This window comes from Ruditapes philippinarum, unplaced genomic scaffold (assembly GCF_026571515.1).
Source record: "Ruditapes philippinarum isolate M1 unplaced genomic scaffold, ASM2657151v2 ctg4764_1_1_1_1, whole genome shotgun sequence".
In the NCBI taxonomy this organism is placed as follows: Eukaryota; Metazoa; Mollusca; class Bivalvia; order Venerida; family Veneridae; genus Ruditapes; species Ruditapes philippinarum.
Window position 1 is genome coordinate 86,632 of NW_026854818.1, and position 16,139 is coordinate 102,770.

General features: G+C 33.0%; 2 protein-coding genes across 2 annotated transcripts in view; both read left to right on the forward strand.

The window, feature by feature from the left end:
• Nucleotides 1-1,680: 1,680 nt before the first annotated feature.
• Nucleotides 1,681-2,707, forward strand: LOC132741157 (uncharacterized). Its single transcript, XM_060729252.1, has 2 exons — nt 1,681-1,850; nt 1,933-2,707. Exons 1-2 carry the CDS (start codon nt 1,681-1,683, stop codon nt 2,705-2,707), a joined length of 945 nt encoding a protein of 314 aa, XP_060585235.1.
• A 5,101-nt stretch (nt 2,708-7,808) lies between these two features.
• The window catches only part of LOC132741158 (uncharacterized), a 29,363-nt gene continuing 21,032 nt past the window's right edge, over nt 7,809-16,139 (forward strand). Inside the window, exons 1-4 of the mRNA XM_060729254.1 lie at nt 7,809-7,946; nt 8,129-8,217; nt 8,715-8,930; nt 11,645-11,755. Coding sequence (XP_060585237.1) covers nt 7,921-7,946; nt 8,129-8,217; nt 8,715-8,930; nt 11,645-11,755 — 442 coding nt within the window. The 5' untranslated portion in view covers nt 7,809-7,920. The remainder of the gene's footprint in view (nt 7,947-8,128; nt 8,218-8,714; nt 8,931-11,644; nt 11,756-16,139) is intronic.

Genomic DNA, 16,139 nt, shown 5'->3' on the forward strand with positions numbered 1-16,139 from the left:
TTCGGATACAATAAGTGAAGGAGAGTGCTTTTAATAAGAATTGTGATTTGGATATTGTTCAGTGAAGAATTGTTTGTTATCTTAGATAAATTTATTTGGTGAGTGTGACTTCAACTAAAACTAAAAATGACTAAAGTTAAACATTTAAAAGGTGTTAAGACAAAATTTAGAAATATTCTGCAGAAAAATATTGATTTTGGAAACGATCTGATAAGTATTGATATCGAAAGCTGTAATATTGAGAAAAATGTGCTGGAAACAAATAAATGTATTCAAACTTTAAAAGTTTATTGTGAAAAGTTAGAAGTTCAAAGTGAAAAATTGGCAGCAGCAATCGAAGAAGGTGATTCAAAAGTAATTGAAACAATTACTGAAGAAGATTGTGAACTGTGTTCTAAAGCTGTAGAATGCTCTATAAATCGACAACAATTTAAAGAAATGCTTCTCAACGAAAAAGAGAAGAGCGAAATGAAACATGTTAAAAGTGAATCAAGTGTAGAAACACATTCAGATGAGTTTATGGCACTACACAAGGACATGCAAAAACTCATGCAGCTACAAATTCAACAACAAGAAAGACTACTGGACATTGAAGTAAACAAAGGTAAACATTCTTCTACAAAATAACCTAATTTGAAACTAGATTTAATATCATTTGGAGGAGATAAGACAAAATGGAGTGAATTCTGGGATTCATTTAAATGTTCAGTGCATGAAAATCAATCACTTTCAAATAGTGAAAAATTCAATTATTTACGAAATAAAGTATTCGGAGAGGCTCAACGTGCGATCTCAGGTCTAACATTATCGGACGCTAATTATAAAATTGCAATCGATATCTTAAGGGAAAGATTTGGAAAAGTGCAAGAAGTAGTTGACTTACATTACAATAAATTAATCAATTTGGAGCCAGCATCGAATAAAACCGGAAGTTTAAGAAGCTTGCTCGATACAGTTGAAAGGCATTTACGCAGTCTAGAAGTGTTACATCAAGATATTGATCAAGCTGTGTTTGTGTCAATGATACGAGCTAAACTACCTGAGGAAGTTCTTGTTCAGTTAGAAATATTAAATGGGTCGAACAATGAGTGGAGTATAGACAAGCTCCGAAAACGATTGAATGAATATATTCTTGCTAGGGAAAGAGCAGAAAAGAAAGATAATGTGTTGGAAAAGAGAATACATGCATCGTCTATTCAATCAGGATACAAGCAAAATTCAGCTCAACTAAGGAGCTATACATATTCAGCTCAGTCAAGAAATAATACAAATTCACACCAACCGAGGAGTTATTCGAAGTCAGCACAACCAAGAAGTTATTCAAGTTCTGCTCATGTGCTTACAGTGAATAACCCTAAGCAACTTACACAAAGACAACAGACTGAAAATTATGCAGATAAATGTCGTTATTGTCAGCAGAAACATTGGAGCGATGAGTGCACACAATGCCGAACTATAAATGAAAGAAAACAGCAATTGAAAGACAGCTGCTTCAAGTGTTTAAGTGAATGTAAGAAAAACAAAATTTGTGCACACTGTGGTGAAGTGAACAAGCATCACAGAAGTTTGTGTCCTCAAAAATTCAAGGTGAAGGAATCAATGACGCATTTAGCAAACGAAGAAACAGAATATAAAGAGACTTAAAATTCTGAGGAAAATGTTCTCGTGTCGTCAAATGAAATGGTTCTAATGCAGACGGCGATTACAGATATTAAAAGTCCAGATACCTCTGCAACACAGTCTGTTAGACATTTTTTGGACTCTGGATCTCATCGGACATATATAACTGAAAACTTAGCAAGAAAGTTACATCTTAACGGGAGAACAGGAAATAAAACTTGTAACGTTTGGTAATAATAGTACACAATGCATCAAAACAAAATGTGCTAACATTGATGTTAAACTGTAAAATGGTGAATACCATTCAATCAGTGTGAACATAGTTCCGACAATAAGTGGCAATTTGCATAGAAGTCCAGCAGGCGTTTTGAATAAGGAGCACGTTAAACATATTATTGGAAGTGTTGATTTAGCTGATACATTACCAAATAGAAACGAAACACCATCAATAGAAATGTTAGTTGGTAACGACTATTATTTGGATTTTATTCTGTGTCAAAAGATCGAACTAAATCCTGGTTTGTTCCTTCTTGGGTCCAAGTTAGGATGGATCCTTACCGGAAGAACTTCTGATCAAGATAGCGATGGCCCATGTATGCTTATTCTAACGCATGGTAATAATGCAACAAATACAATTTTATTTGCCGATGTGGATAGTGTTGTACCTGTGAAACCAAATTTAGAAGACTTTTGGAATGTGGAGTCAATAGGTGTTATAGAAAAACAAAATATCTCAGATGATGAACATGCAATGAAAATGTTTCAGGATACAATTCAGTTTGAAAATGGCCGATACCAAGTCACGTGGCCTTGGACTGAAGAATTTCCTGATTTACCTGTGAACAGGGACTTGGCAATAGGTCGCTTAAAAAGCTGTGTTAATAAACTAAAAACAAAACCTAAGTTAGTGATGAAATATGATGAAGTTATGAGAGATCAGCTAAGTAAAGGTGTTATAGAGAAAGTTGAAAAATCACCACTAGATGGTTTGGTACATTATTTGCCACACCATGCTATTATCACACCGCAGAAAACAACAACTAAGATACGCGTAGCATACGATGCTACGGCGAGAACAAGAAAATAAAATAAAAGTCTAAACGAGTGCATGTATAGGGGACCAGTAATGCTACAGGACCTCTGTGGTATGTTACTACGATTCAGGATGCATCCAATAGCAATCGTTGCCGATATAGAAAAAGCATTTTTGCAAATTGGATTAAAACCTAGTCGGCGTGATGTCACAAGATTTCTTTTGTTGAAAGACTGTAAAAATCCTACTGTAGTTACTGACCATATACAAGAATTCAGATTTTGTAGGATTCCTTTTGGAGTAATCAGTAGTCTGTTCTTATTAGGAGCAACGGTAGATTTCCATTTAAAATGTTATGAAAATCTAGTTGCAGAAAATCTAAGAAACAACATTTATGTAGACAATGTTATCACCGGAGCTGAAAACACAAGTGAAGCAATACAGCTATATACAAATTCAAAGGCAATGTTTGCAGATGCCTCGATGAATTTACGGGAATGGATTACCAATAGTGATTTTGTAAATAAATTCATTCCAAAGGAAGACAGAGCCGATACAAAAAGTGTTAAAGTACTTGGACATCATTGGAATGTCAATGAAGATACAGTTACAATAGCAGGTCCAAAAAACAAATCAAATGAACCGGAGTGGACAAAACGTACTGTGTTGAAAACAATTTCGTCGGTTTTTGATCCACTTGGCTTGCTATCACCAGTACTCTTACGAGGAAAAGTGTTTATTCAATCATTATGGCAGAAAAATATCGACTGGGATGACAATTTGACTAAAGAAGATCAAGAAAAATGGTTGTCTATTTTAATAGATATTCGCAAAATAGACACGTTGCAAATTCAAAGATGCGTTTGTGCGTTCACAGGACATTCTAAGAAATACTTATTGTTATGTTTCTGTGATGCATCGGAAAAGGCATTCTCAACAGTGATATATTTGCATGTTTCAGAGAAAAATACAACCGATGTAAATGTAATATTTGCAAAGACAAGACTTGCGCCTATTAAGAAACTAACAATTCCTAGGTTGGAGCTTCTAGCAGTTCTGATCGGACTGAGGTGCTTAAAATTTGTTAAAGAGCAATTAAGAGTGCCTATTGAAAGGCAATTTTTATGGACAGATTCGAAATGTGTTTTACAATGGGTTACGTCGGATAAGAAATTACCGTTATTTGTAAAGAACAGACAGAGTCAGTGAAATCAAAGAGCACATTGATGTTAACATGACTACATACCAAGTAAAGAAAATCCAGCAGATGTTGCATCCGAGGGACAACACTGAAACATTAGCAACTGACTCTAATTGGTGGCACGGTCCTAAATGGTTGTTGAAGCCTACCTCTTATTGGCCAACCGATTATCAAAAAAAACGATGATAGCTCACAAATAGTTGAAATGGAAGAACAAACAAACAAACAAGACAATAAAGAGACAATGTTAATGCAAACTAAAATTAATGCGGAAGAACATAGTTATAATCCTCCATTCGACATTGACAGTAAAAGATTTTCTTCTCTTACAAAACTGCTAAGAGTAACAGCTTTTGTGTTGCGATTCATACAGAAACTAAAGAAAGTTGAAAGAAAATATGGTTATTTAGAATGTGAAGAATTGTTAGAAGCTGAGAACATGTGGATTAAGCATATTCAAGAAACTCATTTTCAAAGTGACATCAATTCTATTCGAGCTAAAAAAGGTACAAATAGACAACAACAATTAGGGCTATTTCTTGACGAACAAGGGTTATTAAGATGCACTGGAAGGCTTGAAATTTAAGTGAAGGTGCCAGTCAACCAATACTTCTTCCAAGGAACGATCATTTTACTAAATTGATTGTGGAAAAAACGCATAAAGAACTACTACATAGCGGTGTTTTGCAGACGCTTGAAACAACGAGACAAAGATTCTGGATTTTACATGGTCGTGCAACAGTGAAAAGAGTGTTAAATAAGTGTGTTGTCTGCAGGCGCCACGAAGGTGGTTGCTATAAAATGCCACCATTGTGTTGTCTACCGAGGTCAAGAGTGACAGAATCAGTACCATTTTCAAGAACAGGACTAGACTATTTTGGTCCAGTGTACTTGAAAACAACAACAGGTGACGAGAAAAGGGCATGGGTATGCTTATTTACGTGCTTAGTAACTCGTGCTGTGCACCTTGAACTAGTTTGTGACATGACCACAGAAGAATTTCTCTTAGGTTATCGTCGTTTCATAGCTCAAAGAGGTACTCCATTGTATATAATTAGTGATAATGCAAAGCAGTTTAAAGCCGCTAGTTTAGTGATAGATAAGATATGGCATTGTATATTACATAGTCATGAAGTTCAAAGCTACTCTGCAAATGCAAACATCCAATGGAAGTTTATAATAGAGCTCGCGCCCTGGATGGGAGGATTTTACGAGAGGCTAGTCGGTCTTGTAAAAAGATCATTCAGAAAAGCTGTGGGGCGAAAACTCTTAACTATCATTCAAGCTCAAACACTTATCAAAGAAATTGAAGCCGTAGTAAACTCAAGACATTTTGTCTATATTGGTGATGATGTAAACTCTACAATTGCATTAACACCGAGTCATTTTCTTACGTTGAATCCAAAGATCGGTATTCCACAAGTTTCGAACGAAGATGACAATGAATATTTGCCAACAGAAAGCTCTTCGGAAAAGTTGTTGAAAATTTGGAAGAAAGGTCAAAAACTTTTAAATAAATTTTGGCAAATATGGAAGAATGATTACTTACTAAGCTTACGAGAAAGAATGCAAACACGTCTGAAAGCAAGTCGTATTCAGTCGCCTGTAAATCCAACAATTGGAGATATTGTTATTGTAAAAGAAAACTTTTCTTGAGGCAACTGGAAACTGGCAAAAATTGAGAAGTTAAATGTCAGTCGAGATGGTGCTATAAGATCATGTCAAATTAAATTGGCTCCAGGAAATGTTCTGAATCGTCCAATGAATTTACTTTTTCCCATTGAAACGACTCAAAATGATATAGTTACAAAAGAAAAAAGTGATGAAAATGTGCTTGAAGAGCAATTAATACGTTCAAACAGAAACAAAAACAAGATGCAAAGTCAGCAGATGTCCGAACGTAATGTACGTTCGGCAGCATCAAAAGCGTTAAAAGCAATTAAACAACAGTTATCCGAATAAAAAGTGAATAGTTAAGGCGGAGTTTAATTAAAAACTATGTTCACTTTAACGTTAACGATTGTACACTGTGAATGCTCAGCCGGATATTTGTTTGTTAACGCAAGACTCATATGTACAATAACCTCAACGGAGCATAGTTACTGTGTAAAATTACCCAAAGTTTTTCTCGTAAAAATCTTGCAAATCATGGAAATAGCATATAAAATAAGAAGAAACTTTGTATTGTGTTATTATTTCACAGTAGACACCTACAGATAAATATTAGAAAAATCGCAAAAATATTAAAATGTATCAATGCGCTACTTGTCAAAAGATGTATAAGTATAAGAGAAATCTACTACAACATGTTAAAGAACGACACAGAGAGGTTGAACATTGGAATTGTCCTGTTGAGGAATGCACATCCAAATTCATTCGTCGGGGATATTTGTGCAAACATTTGATACTAAAACATGGCTACACATCATTGAAGTCACGTGAATCTGCTATATCAGCCACCAGAGGAAACGCGTATTCACAGAACTCATACTACGATGACGTCAGCGACGATGATTCTATGTTAGATTTATTGTCATACAACGACACACACAACGACTTTGGGCCAGTTTTAGACAGTTTTGATTTGAACATGCTTGATGAAACAAACAACAGTCAGTATGATACGTAGACGTAAATGATTGTCAGGCAAGTGTTGAGTGCAAGGATGTTGAAGTTCCAATTGAAATAAACAATAGTGGTAGTGAACGTCAGATAATATTTGTGACTCAATAAGTGACGTTAACGTCAACGTGACCGTCAACGTTAACGTCAACGGAATAAATGGCAACCAAAAGGATTCTGGACAAAATACAGAAATAAAAACAGTGAAACTGAAAGTGATAGTGAGAAGGAGGACGGTTATAGTGTCGTAACAAGTTTCTCCGAGGGAGATAATATTGACGTCGACGTTGACGGTCATTATGATCAAAACACAGAAAATTCGACGTCTGAAAGTATTGTTGATGAAAATAACAACTGTCGTTTGTATAGTAAAGACACAGATCTTTCCGACGACGGCAGTGACAACGACGCTATCAATAATAATGTTTGTGATGAAGATATGGTTATTATTTCAAGTGACGGAGAATCTAGTGGAGGAGACAGTGACCCAGAATATCAACAAATCGAACTAGCCACGTCTCAATAAAAAAACCAAAGTGTGGAACTTTACATTTAGACAAAGGTTATGTATACGTCAAGGACAAGAATACGTTTTAGGAGAGAATATTGAATGTGACTGTTTTGAGTTTGACAAATAGACTAAAAAAATGTGTTCGTGTGTTTAATTATGTCAAAACGACTGGTGTTGCTTTTCAATATGAGCACAAGAATTTGAGACTGCCATGAAAATATTGATCTTATTTTGTATATTTTACAATTTCTGTATATATTGACTTGGAAATGATTTTGTTAGAAAATATTTTGATTGAAATGATTTTGTAATAAGTTATTACTAGTATAATATCAAATTTACATATGATAGATGAATATTAACGGTTGTATAATATCTGAATACTTGAAAATGTTCTTATTACATAATAAGATTATACAGGATAAATATTGTTTAAATTTCAACACTTTAATTTAAACTTAAAACTTTGAAGTTATTGCAATGCTTTGTTTATTTCGCTTTGGTGGGAGTGTCGCAAATAGTGAGTGTATATATACAATTAAGTTATCGGAGTCCGTTGATGACCGGTTGAGTCAAGACTCCGTCGGAACCTGAAAGAACTCCGTCAGAATCCGTCGGAGTCGATACTTAAATATTTCATGTATCACGAGTTTCATGCTATTTTCAGGTTAATTGTTACCTATATAAATGGAATGAAATTGGAAACCGGGTTTATTAGTTGGGGATTAATTTAGTTTAGTAAGGGATTAATGTTCTTTCTTTTTTAAACATGATTGTGTGCTATAATTTATCATAATAAACAGTCAAATGTGTCTGAATGTTTATTCTTTCCTTTTAGCTATCATAGCATCGGATGAAAACAAATTATTTTTGATTATCACATCATCTGTTGTTGCTGGTGTTGCTGTATTCATCTTGCTGGTGATTATAGTAATGTGTTTTGAAAAACGTAATAAAAGGTACACTTTTTTTATTTCACTACTCGATTTAACTTTATTCGAAAAATAATTGTTTAATTGCACATTAAGATGTTAATGAATTCCTTTCAAAACTTTTTTCAGGATCTTAAACGTAATCGAAACCAGTATTAGATTAAAACATATTCGTTTTTACTTATTCATAACATTTTATTATATTACAGACAACAGATGACATCGAGACAAAGTGAGGAAAATGATTATGTACAGGGCATGCAAGATATTTCTAAAGAGTGTAAGACAGACGAATTTGGTATGTTAACGTTAATATCTAATAAGTTCTTTTATTATTAACTTAGTTCCAAGAGACAATATATTTACATGTATAAATAATTTTCCTTTAGGTTTTGCAACAGTAAAAGAACTGCATGACGACTCATCTTTCAATTAGATACACAGTGTCCAACGGTCGGGGTTGGAAATCAAATATAGTTTAACCGTTAGGAAACTGAACAAGTGTGTCTGGGAACTGAAGTGGCAATACCATGCTTTTTAGATGAATAGCCCTGACATAACGCTTTATATACATTTACTGATTAAATCTCATTCGCAATATAAAATTAATTCGGAAAAGAAGGTGAAACGGAAGGACTGGCGAACTGGTCTATGATTCAAAATATAAGTAAATCTTAAAATAAGACAGATTAAATGAATGCATCATTACTTGTTTTGTGAAACGATTTATGACAGCGAATCTGTCACATATTTTACAGCTATAATTGCTATATTTTCTATGTTCGTTTATTTCAGATGCTACTTACGCCGAGCTTCACAAAAGAGAACAGCAATCTGGTGATGGTGCGGGAAAGGAATATGACACTGCATTTGGCGATGATAAAACAATATCTGACATTGACAAAGGGTATACTTTGGTTAACATAGGAGCATCTGCCAATAAGAGTTTTGAAGTATCTGATATTGAACTCGATAACAAATGCAACAATGATTATGCTGTGGTTAACAAAGGTAAGTCGGCTGGTAAGAAACACGATTGCATCGACGAAATGTATGATACAACACATGACAACAAAACAAACAAAAAATATTTATTTAGTCTATGCTTTTTTCAAGATGCTCCTTTATGTTGGAAAAAAGTATATAAGTGACACTTTTCATTTTAGAAAACAATATGTTAAATTTAAATATGTCTGGTTATATTTAAAACCACACCACTGTCGTTTAATTATTAAACGGGCAGTTTATACATTTTTCCGAGATCTCGTTTTCAACATCAAAACAATTTAAATGTTTGCATAAACCTTTAGATGAAGTTACGTCAAAACACAAAACTGATTTCGGGGAAAATAGTATTTGAATATACATAATTCAAGTATGTTTGGTTAAATATAAGATCGTACGCATGATTATTAAGGTACTGGCGTGATATAAACACACACGAGCACTATTCTTCTAAAATAATTACAAATTATACATTTCAGTAATATAAGTAGCTCTATCTGATTGCTTTTTATTTATAACCATTATTGAATATTTTAACCTGCCTTTAAACGCTTCGATATATTAAGATGTTTATTATAATTTATGGAGAAATTACACAGCAATGATTGTCTTTACATCCATGACAAAACATCACATACACTAACAAACACGCATAGTTATAATCCCTTCTGTCTTAAACACTAAGTGAAAAAACAATTATTAATGAACATACAATTAACATAACAAATTAAAAATAAATCGGAATTATAAAGCTTTTTCAAAAGTTATAAGACCGTACGTGCGATTCTAACGGCACTACCCCTAACCATGTGATTATTACGCCGCCGTGTGATTATTACGCCGTTGGGTAATAACCACATGCGTGGTAATATTACGCGACACCGTAAATAACCGGACAGAGTTAGTAAGACATTTAGACCCCTTGACTTCTCGACACCTTACGATATTAAGATGACTTCTAGACCCCTTGACACTAGGACCCCTTTCTACATGACTTTTCGATCCCTAGTGGGTAAGACATTTCGGCCTTTATCTCAACTTGTACTTTAGAATCACATATACTTCAAGAAATTTTATTTTAAAGCAAATAGCAAATATTTTAATTATTTGCATAAAATCCGAGTTTGTTTAAGGTAAAAGGTAGAGACTTATGTAAATTATCTTTTAACAAAAAATAGAAATATTCTTTTATAGCTTTGTGGCCAAGATTGTAATAATTGAAAGTATGAAAATTTACCCTAATGATTCTGTGCTGTTAAACTAATAAACCTAAATAGTAGCAAGCCCTGCTTTAATCTATATGAACAAAAATAAAGATCAAATAATTCAAGATGGCTGCCATTTTAAACAAAGAAAAGATATTAATTAATCGTAATTAACTCTGAAAAAATAATATAATTACTTACACATTGATCAAAAAATTTTCATTTTGAATTTAGATAAACTCTAAGTTTCATTTAAATGCCAAAGTGCCTAAAATAAATTATTTCATTACTTAATAAACCTTAGAGAGCTTTTAAAGATGTAGCTTTTTTAAAATTTAGCAGCAGAATGTCAAAATTGTGTTAAGTGCTTGTATTTATGCACACTACTGGGAACTAGAACTTTGTGTGGAACCAGTTAAATGCAGAACTGCTCTGATTGGTAAAGGAATTTTAGCCAATCAGAGCTTATAAAGGCTTTACATAACCATCCTAAAAATAGATTAGGATTCATGAAACATTTGGCAACAGTATCAATTGACCATGATTATAAGAAAAATAAAGTTTTGCAAAATATTTGTATCAATAAAACTAGTAACTAATATCAACTAAATATATTTACAAACATGCAAATGCTAAATAAACAATATGTATCTCACTAAGTTTAAAGGCCAGTGTAATTGAAAGTAGAACCATTCTCTATATATTGTATGTAAAGAGTCTTAGGCCATGCTAAGTTACCGTTAAAGAGTGTATCAAAAAGTTCTACAAACTATAATTAACATTAAACTAATGAATGATAATTATGGAATGTCTATAAAAAATACATGTTCAATAAGATTAAACTTTGAAATAAACTTAAATTTTAGTTAGAGACTTGCCATTTAGCTTGTGATACTATATACTAAAAATAGACCGGGAGAGACAGAAAAAACCGAGAGGAGGCCGAAAAATAGGACATCCCACCTTTTTGGTATCCTTTTAATTTAAATACATTTTGTTGATTAATTGCCTACATTTGATACTTTTTCATTATTTTGTTGCGTATTCCCCGCCATTTTATTTGTTATTTTGATTTTATATTATTATATTATATTGTATTATACGTTTTTAGCGTCACATCTCATAGATAGAATATTCTCCCATTTGTTAGGAATGGGAATTATCAGAAATGGGATTTTCTCCCATATATCGACATTGGACTTTTCCCCCGTAATCAGAATGGAGATTTCACCCATGGAGGGATATTGACCGCAACGGAAATGGGAGGATTTTCAGTGGGAGAATAGGGGACTCAACTTTGATTGTCTCCCCAGCACTCGTGTGAAAGTTTATGTTTTACTTTATATCCATTGTTAAATGAACTCTTTATTTATTCCCTAGAAAGTGTAGCTGAGTTTGCGAAGATCCCGTATTTGCAAACCTACTCCGCTGTTTAATGATAAAATAATGATATCAGATAAAGAAAAGAAACTATGAAAGTATGAAAAGTTTATCGTGCTACAAAATTTATTATAGATGAAATGAGTAGGGAGAGTCAGGAGCTGACGGAGTTTAGTAATATATTGTATGAAAGACAACATCAACAAGGAAAGTTAGATAGCGAAGAAGAGTGGAGACATGGAAAAGGTAAGAAGATGGATAATTGCAAATGGTGTTTAAAAAGGTAATACTTAGAGCAGGAATTCATGTTTTAGATAATAAATATGTGTAAAACAAGTAGAATCCGCTGACATTCTTAAATGCTTTGATATAATATTATATTGAGTTATATCCCGCTGATGAAATGAATTCTACATTAATTGATTACACATTTAAATCCTTAGTCTTTGTAATTCCACTTGAGCGAATTCGGTTAGACAGAAATCTTTTGAACTGAAATCTGCTGAAATGAAATCCACTGATGCAGAAATGAACTGAGTTGTAGAGATTATTGGACACACAAAACCCACCTTGTCTCACAAAACAGACAAAATCCTACGAACACACATTAAAATCTAACAATGAAGCATATACAACAAGAAGTTTGGTCCATCGCATTTATATATATTTTCTTATCAATAATAAACACAAAGTTAAGCTACAAGCCTTGTTCTTTCGTATATATCTAATTTCGTCTATACATCGTATCCTAAAGTTTAGTTTTTTCCTGCTACTTGACCGATCCAACTTCTGACAATATTGTTATTATTATTTTTATTATTATTATTATTATTATTATTATTATTATTATTATTATTATTATTTACTAACAGGCCGGGCCTTGTCAAATATTCATTACTTAAGTAATAGAACAAGTAACCACCGATTGAAATAACAAGATAAAGTAAAGTACTCTTACGAAAGTAAACCTCTAAAACTTACAAAACTTAAGTAAATGTCAAACAAACCTTACTGCGTTTAACAAGAAATATAGCGATACATACTACACTGCAGTTTCAGTCATTAAGTAACCATATCTTGAATAAGAATTGTTTTATATTTCTCAAATCTTAGCAAATTATTCTCAAGGTTATTTTTAGCTATCTTGGCACCACTGAACCATGCAGTTTAAATGTAAATACCACTTAACTCGCTTTAAGCATATCATTAAAGGCACAAATCAAAATTACTTTGCTCTGTATCGTTCCTGTACATTCATTGGTGTCTTTGCTGCGGTTTTTTAAAACAAAAATATGCGGTACTAATTTTAAAACCATAAGCTGGATACACTATAATGCATCAACATTAAGTCCCGTTTTTTTTCAGAATGAAAGCTGTATTTTCTATCGTTAAATTGTCCGCGAAGCCACAGGGAATATGCGAAGTGACAATTTCTTGCATATAATTAAAATGTGATTGATCATTCTCTTACGAGGGCTGTCCCTGAAGTTATTTACTTTATGCCCGGTTAAGTATATTAAGATTCTTAGTCTTTAAATATATTGTTGCAGCACAGACACATCAATGTTACTTTCTTTTGAAAGGAACCCTCATTGGCTGTTTAATTATGTCTTTAAACGTCCGTCTCAAACTTTTAACAAGACAATGTAGTCGCTAGGTCTCCAACTGTCACTTGTTCATAATGCACATAATTCAAATACATGTACGAGGTACCGGGTGAGAAATATATAAGGGTGGAATAAACATAGACATCTTATCTCTGTCTCGACTGTCCCACAATTATATTACGGGCAGCTACGTTGGGGTGGGCATTTAGAGTAACGGGCTATTGCTGATTGGATGATATAAGCATTATCCAGGGACATGAACGCGATTACCCTCCCATGCTAACATGTCAGGTAAAAGTATATAAAATTGATAATATTGCATTATAAGACAAAAGTGGTGTTGAAATCGTTAACGAGATGTCGTAAAATGATAAAAATTTAACTGTTTATCAATAACACTTTACTCTGGAAATCGCCTACCTATTATCCAGATCGAGTGTTTGAAATTATTTTTATCAAAGGTCACGCATACAATGGTAAGTTTGCTGTTATTTTGTAAATGCTTACTATTAAACACCACAGGAATTCTATTTGAAAGACCCTGAAAATGTGATATTAAACCATCCAAAATGTACCATACACAGCACTAGAAAGTCAAGGAAATAACACCATTTCAACCTCGTATTTCCAGATTTTTTCAGTCTATGGGAGGGGACACTCCTCCTAAACCCACCCAATCACATACACTTTTCTTAAACCAGTTGAAATTATCTTCTAAATATTTACAAAATCAGTGGTATACACATATATAAGAAAAGTACATTGCCGCTCATAAGATCACCTATAAAAAGGACTTCAATTTAAACTTTTGCTCGCCAAATCATCTCCCCCCCCCCAGGAAAACCTGTTCTGTATCCGCCCTCGACTCATATGCTTGGTAAAGTATAAGATGTCAGTAAAAGATAGCTGCGGTATTATTTATGATAAGTTTTATATCGCATGCATTACTTGCAAATACCAATAACATTTCCAGCATATATTCCCTACTTGTTTCTGACTATAGACAGGGTCTATTGCCACTGCCAATCACATCTGGAATATTTATATACATGTATACCTATCATTCATTCATTCATTAAAAATCCAAGCCAACTTGTTGTACTTATGTGCCTCGTCCGTGCGTAACTCATGCTAAAGTATGTTCAACGTATTATTCCATACGACATTTGATGTGTTTTTCGATAAACTTCAACTGACCGTAAAACTGTTTTGAAATAATATGTTTACTTGGAATTTATTTTATTATATATACTTATAGAAGTTATTGCCTATAGGAATATCAAGAGAAATGTCAATTGTCCGGAGAGATGTATGATATATGGCTGCATTTGCCCTTAACTATTTTCGTTTTGCTTATTTCTTGACTTTTAGTCAATATTTTAAAGTAAGTCCTCTTATTGATTTGATATATATTAAGTACATTCTTTGAATAATTTAGGCGTAAGTGCACATGCCCATGCGAGATTCTGGTGTTATCCCAGTTATTCTTAATTTCTATTGCATTAACTCCCAAATATTTTCATGAATTTCGATTTCAACATGTTTTTTTTGTGATAAAGGTTATTAAACGATCTACCCAATTGAAAGAAAAAAAATGATATAGCCACGATGTAGTGTAATAGTTTATCCTTGGAAATTAGTCAAAATCGCTAATTTTCTAGCCATTCGCAATTTTATTTTTCTCGAATAAACATGTCATTGCAGGTATAGCCACGGATTTACGGACAGAAATATGTGTAAATACATGTATTTATACTAAATTTTACATCGTCACAATATAATTATATATCAATAAATAAAGTAATTCTTAGTGATTTAATTATATAAAATTAACAGCAAATTTATTTTGTCGCGCCTATTTTGGTCACCTTATGCTTTATTTTTTGTTTGTTTGTTTCTTTTTGTTGCCTCGGGGTATTTGTCTTAGGCTTTGATAAGCAAACGACTTTCTTTATGACATAGATACTTCATGGTGCTTGTTATGTTAACTTTATATTTGAAGCGACGAATGGTCTTCTTCTTGATTATTAAGTCTATGGATATTGTATAGTTTCTTGGGAAAAAGATATAAGTTCTTTTTTGAATGAATAATATAGAACATAATCAGTTTGTATCTATCTTATATTTTGTAATGCGTATTGCGTCCTTCGTTGTTTTTCACTCTATTGTGTACTGTATCTCGTTGTGTCTTGCGATTCAGTGATCACCTGTCATTAGATGATATTCTCGGGGACTTCCGTCAAACAACTATACATTTAAGTTGGATCAATAGCTTGTTTTGTTCTATTTCATGGTTCAAATATTTAATTTATTTCATGAATGTAAATATGACACATATTTGTTCCGCTTTTTCTCGCGAAGGTTCAGTCTATAGACGTAGCGTTTTCCCTCCTTATCTTTGCACATATATGAATACACCGCCGCCGGGATGGTCTGCATTCGGACGGTTTTATATACAGCGCGTGTAAGACCTAGCTTATTTTGTTACACTCGGTTGTATGTAAAACAACATTAAATTGTGAAACATAAATAACTAGAAATGTTTATTTCAAGTGTGAAAAATTCAAAGTGGAATTTGTGCATGTCTTATTTTTTTTCATTTTAATTAACGTTTTCGACAAGATAGACTAATGTCATATTCCTTCATGAATACAAGGTATATAAATATACTTTTAGTATCTATAAATGAAACAATTTTGTCACATTCAACATCCTGACATAATATATGTGACGCGTCTGTGTTGATGAATCAATAAACACCTTTAATTATCGATGACTGTCTGTTTATGTTTGACACAAAAATAACTTCATGTATAAATTTATGTTACGCATGCATTACAACACACTAGTTTATCGTCCCTTATTACTTAAACGCTATCACTATCTGCAATATCTTTAAAATCTGTATGACACTGATAAGATATATACATAACGCGTACAGCAAATGAAATAAAACATTAAATCTTTCAAAGATTATTATGCCATATTTAGACCACTGAATGTAATTTTTATCAACTACTGTA

Bases quoted from the DNA above. Each gene is read 5' to 3' on its own strand.
- LOC132741157 (XM_060729252.1), top strand. From the start codon at position 1,681: ATGGTTCTAATGCAGACGGCGATTACAGATATTAAAAGTCCAGATACC. The intron at 1,851-1,932 runs GTAATAATAGTA...CCATTCAATCAG, and splicing joins AATAAAACTTGTAACGTTTG to TGTGAACATAGTTCCGACAA.